Below are 18,348 nucleotides of genomic sequence, written 5' to 3' on the forward strand. Positions count from 1 at the left end.
CGCGCCGGAGCTTCCAGCGGGAAGGCCACAGCGCGCTCCCCTGATCCACCCAGGCGGAAGGGATCCTCCCGGAGGCCCCTCGTCTTCTCCGAAGCACCGTGGGGCAGACCCGCTGCGTGCAAGCCTGGAGGGAGCGAGCTGCAGGGCGCCCGCCAGCCACCGCCGCGCTGAAATCAAGAGGCAAACTAGCAGGCACGGCCTCTTGTAGACTTTCAAGTCTTGTCACATAAATACATACGAAGGTGCATTGAACAATCAATCTTGGCAACTAGGGGAAAGAGGGATAAGCTTCATGCTTTCGGCCTACAGGAGGAAGGCACGTCATTTCTCTGGTCTCGCTTTGGAAGCTGCTTGGCTGGTCTCCTTTGGTCACTCGAGCCTGTCTTTTGCAGTTAGCTTCCTTGGTTTCTGCTTCTCTTGAGGTCAGCCAGCAGGTCCACAATTTCTGCAAAACGCAAGGCTGGTGTGAATCGAACAGAGTATTCTCTCCTGATGAGCTAGTTCTTCCTCACTAACAACAACTAGCGCATCAAATCCCCCTGCCCCAGCCTGACAGCCTCCTGGCACCAGCGTGCCTCCTTGCAGCACTGTGGCTGTGCAGTTCCTCGCAGCTGTGACAGAGAGACGCAAGCGAGTGCAGCTCAAAGAGATGTAGACGTGGAGAGAGACTGGAAAGAGCATCCCTCATCGGTGAGAAGACCTCCTCCAGCTCAGCACCGTGCACACCCAGCTGAGCAAAGGGCTGCGTGTGTGGTGTAGGACTAGAGCATTGAAGACACTGTGTGTCCTCTGTATGACTTTGCTGGGGCTAATAAAACTGATGATTTTTCTGTGTTTCCTAGTAGTAGCTCTCAGAGCAGGTGATTCCCTGAGGTACGATTTCCTAAGAAAACTGCTGTCCGGAGACTGAGATGCCGAGAGCGCAGTGAGAGCTGGGGGGGGGTTTCTTACTCAGACTCTCCAAATCTCTTGTACAGATATCAACCAAGTAGGATGGGATAGAAGTGATTAAAGGAAGCTTTCTCCCCCTGGAGAGATGATAGACTGAGGAAAAGGTACTACCTCAATCACCTGTGCCTTCAAGCACAACAGAAAGGCTTCTTTATCTTTTTCTGCTGCTTCTTTTAAGTCTTACGATTGAGATCAATTATTTATCTGATGCAAACATAGACCAGCTTCAAAGGCAGTGAAATCATCCCTAAGGCAGAACAATTCCTGAGATTGCAATTTATTGCTCAAAGCCCAAGGCAGGAAATGTTCCTGTCCTGTGTTGCGACTGCTCCTCCAGCTTACAGGAGCTGCAGGATTTGAGAGGGGACTGACCCACAGTTCCTGCTCCCAGCTCAGTGCTTACTCTTACACGATGCCTAATGAATAGCCTAGCGATTATTTTCATGGTGTGGATAAATGTTAACTGGGTGAACCATCATGCTATCTACAGGAGAAAGAGATTTTTATTACTAGGTGAGTCCTTAGCATAAAAAGGTGCGACAAGGAGTGATGGCCAAAAGGTAAACCCAGCCAAATTCAAATAGAAAGTAGAAAGGGGCAAATTAACCACTGAAGCAACTAATTGAGAGGTAGAATGGATTTGTCATCCCTTGAAAGCTCTCGGACATGACAGGACAGCCTTTTAAAAGGATGCTGTCAAGGGAATTCTTGAATGTGACCTTCTATGTAATTGAGAGCACAGAATCAGGGATCATAGTGTTTTCCCCCCCCCCCCCCATGGATTTAAAATCTAGATTGTAGGTTAGTAAAAATTTTTGCTTTGGCTCAGGTTGGAGGGCCCCAGTCTTCTGATGATCAGGCCTCACTTGACAAGTGTTTTGTCCCTAGGAGATTAAGGACAGGGTTTATCACTAAATACCACTGCTGGGGTGAACAGTGAAATTTTTCAGCCTCAGGCACCTGCTTGCAATTGGTCTCCTATGCTGCAGGGCTGCTGTCGGCTTAGGAAAGCTGTTAGACAGGGCGGAGTTGGTGTGCCGCTGGCACTGAGCAAGCATGGCAAGGGCATCCTTGGAGATGCCTATGCAAAATGTCTGCATGAAAACAGAAGCTGGAAAGCTCAGGATTTAGGTTAGCCCTAAAACCAGCTGTGCTTTCACTCAACAGGTCAATGAAGGCTGCAGCACCCTGGGCAACAGGACAACTTCAAAAAACCCTTCCACACTGGGTGCCCTAGGGCTCTTAGGGGCTGCAGCAACGAATTGGCTGCTGCCACTGGCCCTCTGTTCCCTCCCAACTGGGTCCTTTCCAGGAAACGGTCTGTGAACGTGGCCACGAAGAGAAGCGTGTCCTTGCTGAGCGCACAGAGGGTCAGGCAAGCAGCAGACCAGGCAAGCAGGGTTGTTTGCACAGGGCCATCGGCCCTGTGTCGCGCTGCAGTGGGACGGGAGCGGAGGAATGCCCGTTTAAATGCATTGCTGACCTTGGCGGCCTGAGGCCGAGCTGGGCTCAGCCATTTATTGAAAAGATGACAAATCTGGGCACTTGTCTTCTCGACAGGAGATTGACACACGCATACACAGGGGTCAAGGGGACAAAGCTCAGGTAACTGCTGCTCTGGAGCAGACCCCCGTCTGTGGCAGCAGAAGGCCTGGGTCCCTTCAGCGTGGAAAGCAGATGTGCAGGACAGCCCAGAGACACGGAGATGTGGTAGCATGGGACTGGAAGGAGGAGCAAACGGCTAGGGAGATGAGCCTGTGCAGAAACACTTACGCTCAGCAGAAGGGCGCTGGGAAGGGTCAAAGGCCCGGCACTGGTCAATGATTTTCCTCAGGTCTTCAGGACAGTCTTCCCCAACGGGCTCCCGGTAATGGTGTTTGCAGATCTTCTCCCTGATCTCCTGGGGAGTGCAGCCTAAACCGACACACACGCAAACGGGGGGTCAGGACAGTGTGGCAGAGCTCTGCTGCTCCAGGAGGGTGCTGGGCAGGGAAGCCAGAGCAAGGCCACTTTGAGAGCCTTCCCGCAGCCTACGGCACAGAGGAGCCAGCAGAGAAACTGCCCAAACTGTGTCTGCAATGACCCCCTCTTCTCTGCCATGACACCGCCGGGCTCCAGCGAAGCAAGGAGATGTGCTTGTGCTTAATCACACAGCAACATCCAATAGAGACAGAACTGCCTGCAGGCTTGCGGGTTAAGCATGTGCTGAAACACTTTACTGGGCTGGAGCTGGAGTCCCAGGAGAAGCCACGTTTGAGGGCTGATGTGCTGCAGGTTGGGCAGACCCAGGCATCCTGGGCACCACTTTTGGGCCCCACACACCTCTGCGTGCTCAGGGACAGAGGTCGGGAGAGTATCCGAGCCCAGCCAGCATCCTAGCTGTGCCCTGCCGCTTTAACGGTGGGGAACCGGGTGCTTCTGTCTCACCTTCAAACGGGATTTTGGAGGTGGCAATCTCCCACAGCACGACCCCGAAGCTGAAACGAGAGAAGCAAGAGTTTGTCAGCAACGCCCCCGCTACCTTGTCCTGCCTCCTCCCTGTCCCCGGAGGGCGCTGCTGGGCCATGCCAACCTCGGCCAGCTTGCCGGCTGCTCTGCCGGACATCTGGCTGCCTGGGGCCACCCCTCCCGGGAGAGGGCTGGCTGGGACAGACCCACCTGTATATTTCATAGGGCCTCTTATAGGGGTAGTAGATGTCTTTCAGGTTCTCTGGGGCGACGTAAGCCAATGTAGAGACTCTGTTCCAGTTCTTCTTCTTGACTTTCCTCTTGATGGACGACTCTGTTTCACACAGCTCAAATCCCGACAGCTGAGTGAGATGATGAGAAAGAGAGAAGTGGGATAAACTCCAGGCTGGACACTGGCTCTTAGCTTGAGCTTTCTGGCCTGGCTTCCTCCGGGTTATGTTACGTGGTGGGTCTTCCCTTCCCCCTTGCCGAGAAGGGCTGGCTTCCCGTGCGGGACGTGCCGCAGAGCTGCCTGCTCTCGAGAGCCGCCGGCAGCAGGCTGTAGGCAAGGTTTCCTGGAGCGCAGCTCCAGGAGCTGTACTGCTTTCGCGGCACGCAGCCACGGCCAGCGAGTACCGTGTGGTTTCAGTGCCCGCATGCAGCTGCTCCCTGCGAGCCTGGTACAAACTCCATCGCCAGGGACACAGCCCTCTCACGGTTTTGCAATGACAGCTGACACGGAGATGCCTGCACTCAGGCCAGCCTTAGGGCCACACGTGCTCGTGGTCAGCAGCTAAATGTAACCTCCTCCTCTTCCTACTCTGCACCTAGAGCAAGTGGCCTGAGCCAAACACCTGGTAAAAGTATAAGTTAGTTTAAATCGTCATTAAGCGGCCTGATTTTCAGAGGAGCTGCAGGACCCCTGGCAGTGTCTATGACACAGCACCCAGTGCAGAAACCTACTAGCGTGGCTGGGGACCGGCCCGAACTGGAGACCACGCAGCAAGGTGCCTCGGGCAGCAAGGTCCGGCCTGCAGCCGTGCATGCTGTGAGGCATACAGCTCCTCCTGTGAGCTAGAGCTGAGCTGGAGGCAGGGCGTTCACCTCCTCTAGCTTCACTTCACGCCAGCGAATGGTTCAGAAACGCTCCCTTTGCTCTGCTGGCGGTAAGATGGAGCCAAATGATGAACTGAGATGTAGGTGTCTAAGGTGGCAGGGGAGATGAAGCTCCCCCAGCTGTTATTCTGGATTATGACAATTTTTTTGACTTGGTGGGAGGAGACAACCATAAAAACATGCAAAACTACCGGTAAAGCTTCTCAGAGTGTGATCCTTACCTTCACGCAGTAATCTCCAGCCACCAAGAACTTGCTGCTGTTAATGCATCCATGCAGTCTGGACTTCTTCTCTGTCTGGTGCAACCTGTGGCCGGCCAGAGCCAAGAGCAATAAGGGCTGGTAACAGTCCCATCTCCGTCTCCGGGCTCCCTCCTCCCGCGCAGTTGGGCCTCGGGGAAGAACTGAGATGCACCCCGGGAAGCCAGCAGCACTGCGTCTGCCTTGGTGCGGCGGCCCTGCCAAGCTGACTTCTCCCACAGCCCCTGCAAGAGCCGCTGCATGCAAAATAACAAGCCGCGGAGGTTTGTGGAGGACAAGCAGGGCACCGTGGGGCTCTGCAGTCGGAGGGTGACAGTCAGGCTGGTTTAGTGCCCGTTTGGGGAACTGCTAACGCAGTAGGAACTCCTCAAAGCTGCCTGACGGGATCGAGCAGCAGAGGAGGTTTCTTCCTTCCAGGGCTTTTGGGGCTTCAGGGCTAGTGACCCAGGGGAAATGGGCGCTGCCACATCCCAACCCACCTCCTAACCCTCCAGCAGCCACCTTTCCAAATGTCCTAGGCCTGGCAGGTGGGAGAAATGGAGTCTAGCTGTCCACCCTGCTTACAGGTGTCAGAGATGCAAGCAGGGCTTGCGGACTGAAGCGGACTAACTTGCCCGCAGGCGGGAGCTCACCGGTAAAGCCCTCTCGCGGCTCCCAGGGCCATCCGAAGGCGCCTCTCCCAGGAGAGCTGCTGCTGCTTGTTGAGCACGTCACGCAGCGTCCCGTGCTCGCAGTACTCCATGACGATGGAGAAGCAAGGGCTCCGATCTGTCCCAAGGAGACACCCGTTGGCGGCGGCGTTCATGGAGGAGCGAGCCCAAGACTAGCCAACGCAGCGGTGGCTTCGGCAGCTGTCGCCACATCTCCCAGGCAAGCCAGCGTTTCCTCCACTTGGCACAGCAGAACTGGCCACGCGCATGTGAATTTTTGGCCAGGAAGTGTTTTCAGGTTATGTATGAAATGACCAGCAATGTCCCAGGCACTTAGTGCAAAAGAGCAAGCGTTGCCTTTGAGGAAAGGCACCGTGGAAATTTTTGGTGGAATGGGTATGAGGCCATCAGTCCACTGGGCTCTGCTCCTGCTGCCATCCCGCTCTGCTCCTTGGGCTAAGATAGGCCCATATTTTTTTTATATGTTCTTGTGCTCTACAGCCGTGCAGGGCAATGGCACAGACCTGCCCCATCTCTGCAAGAGAGCAGGAGACGCTGCGCTCCTGGGAGGAAGAGGAAGGAAGTCCCCGAGCAGCCCTGGGCCACCTCTAAGGAGGGACCATGTTGCCACAAGCTGTCTGCCACCAGCCTGTGTCAGGGACAGATGGGGCAGGAAAGGGCAAAATTAGGGCTATATCCTTACCTTGCTCCTCGATGCAGATGCCATACATGCGCAGGATGTTTGGAGACTCAAACTTCTTCAGCGTTTGAATCTCCTTCTCAAAAATGTCCCTCACCTTCCTGCAGAAAGTTGCAGCGCAGTGAGCCCTGGAGCAAGACGTGACGTTGCGCCTGCCCAGCACCCTGGCTGACACCCCAATGCTTGCGGGAAACCGTGTCCTGCCTAAACGTCCCCGTCCCAGCGAGCCCAGGCATCCCTCAAGGAGATACCTGCTCCGCAGCACGTGCACCCCTCTCCCGTCTGGATTATGGCTCTATCCTGGGAAAAGCTGCATCGTCTTCCCACTGACCTCCGCCGGCAGCACCCAGAGCTGCAGCAGCAGTGGCAACTGCTGCCCCCGTCCCGGATGCCGCCCGGCTCCGCTCCCGCCTGGCAGGACAACCTGCCCCGGCCGACTCACACAGGGTCGGTGGTCAACGGCCTCTTGAACGTTTTGATGGCGACAGGGTATTTGAGGTACTCTCCCTCGTAGAGGTCGTAGCTGTCGGTGCCCTGCAGGTGCCGGCGGAAGGTGAGCTGCTCCCGCTGGATCTCGGTGATGTCCTCTCTTTTATCCACGTCGGCTTTCTTCAAGCCTGCTCCCCGCGAGGGAACAAGGGGCGGGTTAGGCAGCGCTCGGCGGGCCGGGCGGGCGACGGCTCAGGCCAGGCAGAGAGGACCTTTGTAGAGCCTTCAATCTTTTTTTGGTGGGGGAGAGCGCTCGGTGGTGCCGATGCGGTCGGCCCAGACCTCCTCCCTCAGAAGGAAGGCCTGGGACGCAGGGCTCAGGGCCAGCTCTCTGCCTGGCCTACGGCCCCGGCACCACCTTTTCTGATGCGCTTGAGCACAGAGAGACCAGTTGCCCAGGAGGAAGCGTTTTGCTCTAAGGAGGCTTTTTCCGCTCCCTTTTTGCAACGGCAGCAGTTGAGCAAGCCAAGAGCCCGGCCGCACCGCTGCACCCAGCGCGGCACGAACGGCCGAGCCGCCGGCCGGCGCTGCAGGCAGCGGGACCCCCCCGAGAGGCACGCCGCCGACTGACTTACACTCCATCATGTGCACGATTTTATTCAGCTCGCTTTGCATCCAGCCCACCTTGCTCTCCACGCATTGCCTGCTGAGGTGGATCTCCACATCTGCAGGGTTTTCGGTACCTGCAGGAAGAAAGGCAGAGAACCCGATGTCGGGTGAACGTGCACGATGGGCGCTGTTAATTTTTCCAGCGGTCTGAAGCGCAGCTCTGCTCAGACAACCGGCCCGTCGGCTCTCCTGGGCCGCTGCCACGAGGCCAAGGCTGAGCAGCGGCTGGGGAGGGAGCCCGATCTCCAGCCGGCCCCCGTTCTCTCGGGGAAGAGACGTTCGTTGAATGCACACTTACTCGCAATCACCTCGTCCAAGAAAGCCCTGTCGTTCCTCAGGTCCTCGGCGTCCTGCCAGCGGCAGGTCTTTGCCTGGAAGGCCTCCAGGAAAGCCTGCTTCTGCTCCGCCTGCAGCAGGAGCGAGAGCCCTTGGGCAATATCCTCCAGGCGCTCGTTCACCCAGACAAACTCTTCGCCGCTGCTGCGGGCGCACAGGAACTTCTGGATCCAGCTCGCCTGGCTGTACTTCGTCACCAGCTTCTGGGCCTCCCCCAGCGCCTGCAGCAGCTTCTTCAGCAGTTCCTCTTCGTGGTGGGAGATGCGCGTTGCCTCCTGAGCCCTGAGGACCCTCACGGGCTCCAGCAGGACGTGGATGCGCTCCACCAGGCGCTGGCACTGGTGCTTGCAGCACTTCACTTGCTCGAACTGGGCGTAGATGCTCTGGGCTGCGAAGAAGACTCGTTCCACGATGTCCATGTCTGCACGCGCAGCGGCGTCTGGCGGGGGTGAAGCTCGGCACCGTGCGGAGATCAGCGGGATACCGAGCCCGGTCCTAAGGAACGGCCTTAACGTGGCACGCCGCCCTCCTGCTCTCCTGTCCTGAGCGCTTGGGATCGTCCGCAGCGACACGTCGCTCTTTCAGCACCCGCCTTGCCAGCGCTGACGTACGTTTGCACCCCAGCGGATCTTAAATCGGATCCTCCGCGCGCGCTCCCGCGGCCGCCCTCCCTCGCCCCCGAGCTTACCCGGCCCCGCTTCGCTCGCCTCCGGCTCGGCGGCCGCCGCGGACTGCGGAGGAGACGAGGGGCGGCCGCGCGTTTATAGGGCGCTCCGCCGAGCCGGGCTTCCTGCGGGCGGCGGAAGGGGCGTTGTGCAAGCCCCCGCGGCTTCTCGCGCTGCCCGCGCCCGCGGGCGAGCCCCGGGGCCGCCGCGCTTCGCCGGGAACGCCGGCCGCGGGAGGACGGAAAGGCGGACCCGAGGCAGACCAAAAAGGAGCCGGGGGGCTGCCGCGCTGCCCCCGGGCGCCCTCCTTCCGCGCCGGAGAAGCTCCGGGACCTCCCGCTCCCTCCCGCGAGCGCTCGGCGTCAAGCGAGGTGACGAAACGGGGTGCCCGTCACGGCTCCCGGGCCTCCGGGCGCGGGAAACGGCGTCCGGCCCCTGCCCGGAGCACAGGAAACGTCGCAGTTGAGCCTCTCGGTTCATCCGAAAGACGGGCCGATGGTGGGAAGCGCGGGGCGGCACGTGACGCCGTTGCCTAACTTCGGAGAAGTTAAGAAAGCGAGCTGCAGCCCTGGCCGCCTTCCAGGTACCGAGCGCTCCGGTCACGCGCGGGCGCCGCGGCTCCCCCGTGCAAGGAGAGCTGCTCGCCCGGGAAATACAACGGCCCGCCTCCGTAACGCGAGCCCCGCCGCCGCCGAAAAGCCCGGCTCGCGCCTGCTTGCGGCGCCCGCACGCTACGTTTGCCCACGCTTGCAGCTGTGCCCTTTTTCAAAGGTTTTATTTTTCAAAATATACAGTCTATTTACAACTGTAACGTCTACAGTCTTACATACAACTTTATTCCAAACCTTTAAATATCTGCAGTAAACATTAGAAAAAAATAATAAATCACAGGATCAGCAAAAAAAGGCATCTCTTAGCAATTCTGTTCATTGAAGTTTGAGTTAATGTCTACAAAAAACATTAACATGATAAATCTGGCATAGAGATACACCGCGCTGGTTAGAATAAGGCAAAATACAGACCTGTGATATCCCCATCCCGAAAGGGGCAGGTCCCGGAAAACCCCGCGCCAGGAGCGAGGAAAGAAGGGGGCTTTTCAACCGACCCGAGATCCGAAAGGCCCTCGGAGAGAGCGGAGCGATGCCGGGACGCGCAGAGCGTCTCGGCGAGGGCGCCCAGGAGCGGGCGCCGCGGTCAGGGCCGCGCTAAGGGCGGCGGGTCCCTTCGACGGCGAGCAGCGGGGCTCAGCCCCCTCCCAAAAGCAGCGCAGCAGCCCGAAGCGTCCGTGCCGCCGGGAGGCGAGGGGCTGCCGGCGGGATACCCGGCGCCTGGTTTGGGGCGCCCCAGCGCCGGGCGAGAGGCTTTGCCGCGCGGCGAGGAGGAGAGCTAACCGCGAGGAGCCCGGGCGTCCGCGGCACGAGGGCGGAGGGCACGGAGGAGAGCGGAGGGCCGGGGGCACGCCGGCGTGGCGGCCCGAGGGCCCGCGGAAAGGAGAGGAGAGGTGAGGCCCCGGCGATTCATCCAGAGCAGGAGAACCACGGCGAGCGCCCGGCCCCGGAGCGGGGCCGCCTCGCCGAGCCGGTCCTGCCAGCTCCTCCTCTCCGGAAGCGGCCGCGAGGGAGGGCGAGAGGGGGAAGGCGAGAGACGGCGGGAGACCTCGGCAGCACGTGGCGCTGCCCCGTCGGCTCGGCGGGACCCCCGGCACGAGGAGCTCCCGGCTCCCCGACGGGCCCGGCCGCCCGCTCGCCAGCGGCTGCTGGGTCTCGGCGGAGGCTCCGGCACGCCGCCGGGCTGCCCGGGCACGGCCGTCTCCATCCAGCCCCGGGGAGGGAGGGAGGGAAGGAAGGAGAGGCAGGGCCGGCCATGCTTGGAGGAGCCGGCTGCCTCACCGCCCCGGCGGCTGGCCGGGGCCTGCGGGCGCCGCGTGGCCGCCGGGGAAGCGCGTGAGCCCCGTCCCGGCGGGGCGGGCGAGCAGCAGGGAGCCGTCGAGCCGGGTGCCGCGCCGGGGGCGTCAGTCCTCTTTCTCAAAGGTCTCCTCGGGGATGAGCGTCCGGAAGGGGTAATCCCAGAAGCGGGTGCTGATGCCGAAGCCTGCGGGGCAGCGGAGCGAGCGCTCAGGGTGCCGCCGAGGCCCTGCCACCGCCCCCCGCCCCGCGTGAGCACCCGAGGGACGGCCAGCGCCGGGACGGGAGCTCCCGGGCTCGGCGGACGAGGACGCTGCCACTCGGCGGAGGGAGGGAGGGAGGCAGGCAGGCCGTGGCCCGGCCCGGCCCTGGGGTGAGGAGGAAGAGAGGAGGGAACAAAAGCTGCTCCGAGGCGGCGGCTGGGAAACGCCAGCGGCCCCCGCTCGCGATAGCTTATCTGAACGGGGCGCTTTCTCCTAGGAAACCGGGCAAAGGGCAGGTTGAGCAAGTGCCGGGCCCGCGGAAGGCCGAGGGGAAGCCCGGGGCCTCACCCTGCGCCCGCCACCGCCCCGGCGCCTCCCCGCCGGAGGGGAGGAGAGGCTGCCGCGGGCGCCGGCGCCTCCGCCCCGGCCGGCGGCGAGGGCTGCTCCCAGGCGCCGCCTGCGCGTGCGTCTTCGACGCGCGGCTCTCGGGGAGCACCCAGGAGCGTCTCGTTTCCCTCCCGTCCCAAGCGTCGCCCGTTCGAGTCCCCCCTCTCCTCCCCCCACAAAGCATCAAGGACCTGCCCCGGCTAAGGAGACGCACGCTCCCCGAGCCCCAAATTTAACCCTAGCTTTGCCCTGTGAGCGCTGAGGTGCCTGCAGGGTGCGTGGGAAACCTGGCGCGGGCCCCCACGCGGGGCAGCAGACATCCAAAAAATAAAATAAAATAAAAACCCCACGCCGTTACCTGCTTTTTGGTGTTCAAAGTGGTGCTTTACGTGGTAAGCCTTCAGGCCGTACAGGTAAGTGCCTTCCTTCGGCGAGCCGTAGTGGAGGTAATAATGCATCATGTCGTAGACCACGTAGCCGCAGAGCCCGCCGACGAACAAGGAGAGCCCCAGCACCTCGGGCAGCAGGAGGCGGAGGAGCCCGTAGAAGAAGCCGATCACCAGCGACGCCGGCACGGGAGGGAAGACCAGGCGGGAGCTGTCGAAGGGAGACTGGGAGCAGAAAAAGACGGTGAGGGGAGGAAAAAAAAAAAAAAAAAAGAAAAGAAAGAAAGAAAAAAAGTCATTGGCAAAGCAGCCCCCAGAAGCCTCCCCACCCAGACCAGCCCTTTGCCAGCGACCGACCGGCCCCCGGTTTCGGTAACACCGGCGCAGGGCGGGAGGACGGAGGCTCTCGGCTCCCGGGTCGGCCCAGCTCTAACGGGGATGTTTCCTCCAGCGAAGCTAGAGGGAGCCCATCGCTTCTACGTCTTTCCATTGCACAGCGCCAGCGGAGCCGCTGGGTTTTAACTCGGGCTCCCGGGGAACCTGCCGCTCGGAGCCCGTCTCCATCTCCGGAGCGTTACGTAAGGGCCCCCGCTCGGGGCAAGGATGCCACTAGTCACGTTGAGCACGCACGACCGGGCTCCGCCTGAGCAAAGTCCGCCGTTCCCACGCCCGGGGCCCGCGTGGGGCTGCCCGCGGCCGGCAGAGGCGTAGCTACTCACCTTGTGGTGCTGGCCATGCAACAAGAAATGCAGGGTGATGAGATAGTAGTTACTAGCAGGTGGCTTCATGTGGAAGACAAAGCGATGGATGAGGTACTCTATCAGGGACCACAGGCACATCCCCAGGAGGAAGATGAAGGGAAAGTAGTATTTGTGCACGGGGATGGAGTACTCTACACAACGAGACATGCAGCGGTCAGCAGGACGGCCGGCCCCGGAGGCAGAGCTGCTCCGCACCTCGCGGCTTCCCTCGCCCCTCCCGCACGGCTTCCCAGCAGCAGCGAACCCCTGAACCACCGCCAGCCACAGCTTTTTCTCCCTCTTTTTTATTTATTTTTTTATTATTTTATTTTTAAATTTTTATTGCCAGTCTCATTTGGCCCTCTCCATTCTCACTTTGGGGTACAAACGCAGCTTTTCGCCACCAGGATGCTGCCTACGTCCATCTCTCATTTAATTCCTTCAACTCGAAGGGCTGCAAGGGCAACCGCCGCCCCCCCCGCGCCGCGCGCCCACGCAATGCTTCCCAGCGCGGGGGCCGAGGCTCTCGGCGAGGAGCCGACCGGCGGCTCCTGCCGTCTCCGCCGGCCTCCTCCTGCCTCGCGCGCAGGCTCCCGCTGCGCTGCAGAGCGCGGGGCTCGCTCTGCCCCGCCGGCACGGCTGTTTTCCCGAGCACCTCTCCAATCACGCCTTTGAACAGTTCCCATTTACTATTTGCAAAAAAAAAAAAAAAAAACCCACAACAACAACAACAAAAAACCAAAAAAACCACCCTTCTTATTGCAACAAGGAGCCCCCAGGCTCCCCTGGCGCTGCAGATACCAAGACACCCAGAAGGTACCGGTGGCCCAGACACACACACGCACGTGCGCGGCCCTCCTTTCCTCGCCGCACGCCTGCTCCCCACCGCTCCCGCCCGAAAGCGGGCCGGCGGGCGGGTCAGACGCCCCTCGCTTCCACCCTGCCTCAGAAGAGGGGAGCAGAAAGCCGCGAGCCCTGCGGAGCTCGGCCCCGTCCCCGTCCCCGCGGCGCCCGGTCCGGCTCTCCCCGAGCGGCCCCGCGCCGGGCGCCGGTGCCGCGTGGCACCTCGCGGGAAGGAGCCGAGCGGAGCGGGGAGGGGGCAGGCTGCAAACGGGGGCGCCGAGAAACAAAGAACACAGGCTGCCCCCGGGCGCCGCTCCCGGCCGCACAGAGCGGGATTCAGGGGCCAAACAAGCCGCGCTCTGTGCTCCGCGCCGGGCCGGCGGCGCTCAGAGCCGCGTTTGTTCCCCCGCCGCGGCGCCGCGCCGCGCTCCCGCCCGCCGCGGGCGTTAGCCGGGGCCCTGCCGGCCCCCCAGGGCCGCTCGGGGACGGCGGGGAGCGGTGCCGCAGCTCTCCCCACCTCGCCTTCGGCCGCGGCGCCTCGGGGGCGGCCGCCGCGGACCCTCCGCACCACCCCAAACCGCCGCCGAGATCGGCGGCCTCTTCCCTGCTCCTGGGTCTGCCGGGAGCGAGCCCGTGACGGCCTCCCTCCCCTCGTCGGCGGGGCGGCCCGGCCCTGCCGGCAGCCCCGGGCAGGGCGCGTTCGGGCGGCAGGACGGGCCAGCTCGGCCTCCGAAGCGGCCCGGGCGCAGGGCGCGCGGGGACAGCGCGCGCGGGCGACGGCCGGCCGCGGGGGGCCGAGCTCACCGCCTCCGCGCGCGGCGCTCGGCGAGCACGCGGCGAAGGAGGCGACGGGCGAGAGACGCCGACGCGGCGGCTCCCCCGCCGCCCCTTCCCCGCCCGCCGGAGAACGGCCGCGGTGGCGGAGCCCGGCTCCCAACCGCCTTCCCGCGGCCGCCGGGCCGCTCGGGCCCCGCCGCGGGCTCCGTACCTGTCGTGAAGGACGAGAAGAGCCTGGTGTCGCCCCGAGCCAGGGACGTGTAGCTGACCCAGCTGAGATAGAGCACCACGGGAGTCCACACCAAGAAGACCACGTACCTAGAGGGGGAGCGGGCAGGCGTCAGCGGGGGGCCGGCCGGGGCCGGGGGCGGCCGGCGGCCGCGCGCGCTCACCACGCCGTCTTCGAGAGGGCCTCCACGAAGTCCGAGTGGAAGAGGCGGATGGGCCGATCCACGGGCTGGTGCACCCACTCGTCGTACTTCTCGCCCAGGTAGCCCACCTGCCACAGCAGGGGCTGGCGCCAGTCCACCAGGTCCTGGGAGGGGGCGGAACGGGGCAGGCTTTCACTGGCGGCGCCCGCCCGCCCGCCGCTTCGCCCCGTCCCGCTCGCGAGCCGCCACCGCCGCCCCGCACGAGGGAACCCAGGCGCCCGCGGCCGCGCGCGGGCCTGCGACCGGCTCCGGGCCGAGGAACGGGGAGGCCCCGGCGGCGGCGCGGCGTACCGCGGCGGGCCACCTCCGGGACGCACCACCCGCACGGCCGCCGCCGCCCCGGACAGGCACCGCGCGGCGGTGCAACCCCAGGAGAAAGGGCGTCACCTTGTCCGGATCCACCGTTCTGCACCGCGGATCCATCCTCTTCGCCGCCCGAGCCGCGACCTCCGCCGGCCTCTCTCCCTCGAGGAGCTCCTGGAAAGGCGAGGGGGGGGGGGACAACGTCGTCGGCCTCCCGCCGCCATCTCGCCGGCACGGAGAGCTCCCCAACGCGTCCCCCCTCCCGGAAAGGGGGCTGCGGCGCGAGCACGAGGGCGGGCGCGAGCATCCCGGCCCCGGCGCCGCGCTGGGCTCCGGCCTCGGACCCAGGGCAGAGGAACGTCGGTCACGGGCGTGTTTTCGGACGCCGGCGCGCTCGAGCCGCGCCGCCCGGGGCGGAGGCCCGGCCAGCTCCCGTCCGCCCACTAAATCAATAAGAGAAAAACCTGACCGACGTCCCGCGGTTCCTGCAGGGCAGGTTCCTGACCGCGACCGGGCGCCGCAGACTGCGCTACACTTTGAACCCTCGAGCAAAGCCTGTCGCAAGCGCCACGCACGCCCGGGTCTTCGGGGAGACGGGTGGCGCTTTCGGAAGGGGCGCGGGGCGCCCGGTGGCCGTCCCCCCCCCCCGGCGCGGCGCGGGCTGCGCCGCTGCTCCGGCTGGCTCCCGGTGCCGGCAGGATGGCCGGCGCGGCGGCTCGCGGGACGGGCGCTTACCCGCCGCCCTGTTTGCGCGGCTCAGGGTCCCTATCGATTCCTAACCGGCGCCCGGCGTGGGGGCAGGGGAAGCTTTTAGCATAGCAGGAACCAAAAAAAAAAAAAAAAAAAAGATAAAAAAAAAAGAACAATAAATAAGCGACTGCCTGGCACCGTCCTGCGCTGCACGGGGCCGCGCTGCCTGCCAGGCTCGGAGGCGGCCCGGTCCTGCCGGCTGCAGCGGGAGCGCGCGGACGGCTGCTTCGCCCTGCCGCGAGGGGGGAGCTCGGGGCTCAGCCGCGGCAGCGCCGGCCCGTCCGGCGGCGCGCGGCACGGCACAGCACGGCGCCCGCTTCCTCCGACGCCGGGCGCAACGAGAATCACCTTCCCGCAGGCTGCGAGCCCGGCGAGCGCCAGCCCGAACCAGCCCCGCGCGCGCCGCCGGCGTCGACGGTAACCCGGCGGGAGCTCCTGTCCCGCCGGCCAGGGCGAGAGGCAGCGGGGCGCCGCGCCGAGCGCCCGCCGCGCCGGCTCTGAAGGGCACCTTGGGGCAAGGTCAGCGCGCCGCCGAGCGCCTCTAATCGCAAGCGGGGCGAGCGGGGGACGCCGGCGCGCCGCGCAGCCTGGCTCCGCCGGCGCCGCCGAAGGGCCTCGCGGCTCGGGTGCAGGAACCCGCCGGCCCGTCTGCCCCCCACCGAGCGGCCGCGCCAGCGCGGCGCGGGAGCCGCCGGGCTGCGGCGTGCCGACGGCGGCCGCCTCGCCGTGCCGCCCCGGCTCCGAGACGGGGCATGCCGAACGTGCCTCTCCTCCAGCTTCGCCGCTCTGAGTTACCCATTAACCCGGCAGCCGGGCCGTGCAAGGCCCGCTCGGTTTTCTGGGCTCACAGGGAGCCGCGATTTTCCCGGGCGGCCCTTCCCGGCCGGGGGCATCGTCTGGCGGGCACGGCTCTCCGCAGGTCCCCCGCGGCCGCTCCGCCAGGCTGCACGTATCCTTCCGGGCTGCCCGTACCCGCAGCTAGACGGAGGCGAAGCCTCGTCCCAGAGGGTGCGGAACCGGCGCCACCGAGCCCGGAGGCGGCCGGGCGCCCGCGGGAAGCGGCTTCTCCCAGCCGGGCCGGCCCCGAGCACCCAGCAGCGCGGGCTCGCGGTACGGCCCGAAGCTCTGGATCGCCCCCAGCCCCCCGCAGGGACGACCTCGCAAAGGTCTCCGCCACTATTCCACGTTTCCCGTGCTCCTCCCTGCAGTCAGATGTCTTTAAATGTAAAGACGGGAGAGAAACACCCCTCATCCCGGGGCGGCGGAGCTGCCGGTTACCCCTGCAGAGCCGCGCTGCGGCCGCCCTCCTCCCCGCAGGTATTTTGGAAGAAGAAAAATCTGGTTTAACACACCGGCGGCTTCTCCGCGCCCCAGAAGAAGCGCCGGGACACGAGGGCTCGCGCTCTCCGCCCCGGGACCGCCAGCCGGAAGGATGCTTAAGAAAGCCGGGCTGACGCAACGGCCCCGCATCCCTCCTCTCCTCTGCCCTTTCCGCCACGTCCCCGCGGCGGCGACCCCTCTGCCCGCGCCGGGGCTCGGGGCCGGCGCGGCTCGCCGGCAACCCCGGGCGCAGCGGCACTACTGGAAGGAGGTAGAAGGTGACGGAACCAATACAAATAAAACAATAGCGATAAAAAAAATAAAATAAGAATAACCCCGCGCGGCTGATCGTTACGACACGGCTCTGCGCACGGCGCGAGCGCCTACCCAGCGGCGAGGCCGCGCCGCGAACGAGAGCAAAGGCGAGTCAAGCCTACGCGTTGAAAGCGCGGGCGAGAGAAAGGAGAGGACAGGCACCAGCGAGCGGCACCGGGGAGACTTTGAGTGACTCACGGACGCGTCACGCAGCCCCGAAGAGGCTGTGATGAAAGTCCACCATTGCTTAAATCACCGGGATAATTACGCGACCGTCTCCCCTCCGGCGAGGCCCTCCAGCCCGCGGCCTGCTCTGCGTAATTACTGCTTTTTGCTTTGATCTCTTTAAACGCTGTTTGCATAGGTCCGGGGGAGAAACCCCGGGCGGCGCCGCCCTTCCAGCCGGGCCGCGGCGCGAGAACTCGCCGGGCCGGTCGCTTCGCGCCCACGGGCGGGCGCCCCACGGGCGGGCGGGACCCCGCGCCTCGCCGCACCGCGCCGACCCCGCGGTACCTGCGCGCCGGCGGCGGGCTCCAGCTCGCCCACGTAGTACTGCTCCAGCCAGCGGCGGGCGTTGGCCGAGTGCCGGTGCGGCGGCCCGTCGAGCGCGGCGCTCACGTCGGTGCCGGCGCGCTCCCGCAGCAGCCGCTCGCCGCCCGGGTGCAGGCGCACGAAGGCCGTCAGGTCGTAGAGGCGGCGGCGGCGGCGCACCAGGCAGGCGCCCTGCGCGCAGCGCGCCCGCACCTCGGCGGCGCTGAAGGAGCGCGGCGGCGGCGGCGGCGCCATGGCCGCGCCCGGGCCGGGGCCGCTGCGGGAGCCGCGCCGGGAGCCGCCGCGGGGGCCTCGGCGCGCGCGGCACTGCCGCCACCTGCGCGTCCGCATACGCGCATATGCCGCCGCCGCGCGCCCCGCCCCCGCCGCGCGCCCCGCCCCCGCCGCCCATTGGCCGCCCCGCCGGGAGGGGCGGGGCCGGGGCGGGGCCTCGCCCGCGGCAGGTGCCGGGCCCGGGGCGGGGGGCGCCCGGGCACCCCGGGGGGCAGCGGGGTGCGGGGGGGGCAGTGGGGTGCGGGATGGGGGGGCACTGGGGCATCCCGGGGGGCAAGAGGGTGCACGTGGGGGGACAATGGGGTGCGGGGCCAGGGGCAGCACCCGGGCACCCCGGGGGGCAGCGGGGTGCGGGTGGGGGGCAATGGGATACAGGGCCGGGGGGCCACTGGGGCACCGGGGGACAATAGGGTGCAGGTGGGGGGGCAATGGGGTGAGGGCCGGGGGGAGCACCGGGGCACCCCGGGGGCTATTGGGGTGCAGCCTGGGCAGGTAATGGGGTGCGGGATGGGGGGCAGCCCGTGTACAGTAATGGGGGGTGTGGGGCATCCCGGAGGGGTGTCGGGATGCAGTAGGGGAGGCCCGGGGGGCAATGGGGTGCGGTGGGGCATGGGGTGCAGTAACGGGGTGGGGGTAGGGGAGACCCTGATGGGGAGCGAGGCGGGACGTGGGGCAGCGCGGAGGGGCAGGGCGTGGAGCCCCTCGGCCGGGCCTCCAGCGAGCCCCTGAGCGAAGGCGGCCGCGCTCGCCGCCCGTCGCTGCCTCCAGCGCGCTTCCTTCCCCCGTAACCGGGAATTAGCAAGCTGTTAATTAGGCCGCGGGCGCTTTCCCGGCCGCCGCCAGCACGCCTTCCTCCCGGCGGCTCTGCAGCCGGCCTCGCCGCGCCGGCGCTCGCGGTTTAACAGCCGAGGCAATGCCGGCGCGCGCCCGCCGCGGAGCA

General features: G+C 65.0%; 2 protein-coding genes across 3 annotated transcripts; both read right to left on the bottom strand.

Moving 5' to 3' along the window:
• Positions 1 to 193: 193 nt before the first annotated feature.
• MLKL (mixed lineage kinase domain like pseudokinase) lies at positions 194 to 7,978 on the bottom strand. Its single transcript, XM_062586683.1, has 10 exons — positions 7,522 to 7,978; positions 7,190 to 7,297; positions 6,568 to 6,742; positions 6,129 to 6,226; positions 5,408 to 5,543; positions 4,737 to 4,821; positions 3,610 to 3,761; positions 3,379 to 3,428; positions 2,725 to 2,865; positions 194 to 445 (listed from the first exon to the last, which is right to left on the bottom strand). Exons 1-10 carry the CDS (start codon positions 7,976 to 7,978, stop codon positions 393 to 395), a joined length of 1,455 nt encoding a protein of 484 aa, XP_062442667.1. The 3' UTR covers positions 194 to 392.
• Positions 7,979 to 10,066: 2,088 nt separating this feature from the next.
• Positions 10,067 to 17,369, bottom strand: FA2H (fatty acid 2-hydroxylase). 2 transcript variants are annotated; one of them, XM_062586607.1, is made up of 9 exons: positions 17,087 to 17,369; positions 15,775 to 15,786; positions 15,350 to 15,383; positions 14,283 to 14,319; positions 13,857 to 13,999; positions 13,676 to 13,782; positions 11,824 to 11,996; positions 11,077 to 11,329; positions 10,067 to 10,315 (listed from the first exon to the last, which is right to left on the bottom strand). In XM_062586607.1, the coding sequence occupies exons 1-9, from the start codon at positions 17,367 to 17,369 to the stop codon at positions 10,236 to 10,238; spliced, it is 1,122 nt and encodes a 373-aa protein (XP_062442591.1). In that variant the 3' UTR covers positions 10,067 to 10,235. The 2 variants fall into 2 exon arrangements, with proteins under 2 accessions (XP_062442591.1, XP_062442590.1); XM_062586606.1 differs by lacking the exons at positions 15,350 to 15,383; positions 15,775 to 15,786 and having other exon boundaries at positions 14,283 to 14,372; positions 17,097 to 17,369.
• Positions 17,370 to 18,348: the final 979 nt, after the last annotated feature.

Source organism: Rhea pennata, chromosome 13 (assembly GCF_028389875.1).
Source record: "Rhea pennata isolate bPtePen1 chromosome 13, bPtePen1.pri, whole genome shotgun sequence".
Classification (NCBI taxonomy): domain Eukaryota; kingdom Metazoa; phylum Chordata; class Aves; order Rheiformes; family Rheidae; genus Rhea; species Rhea pennata.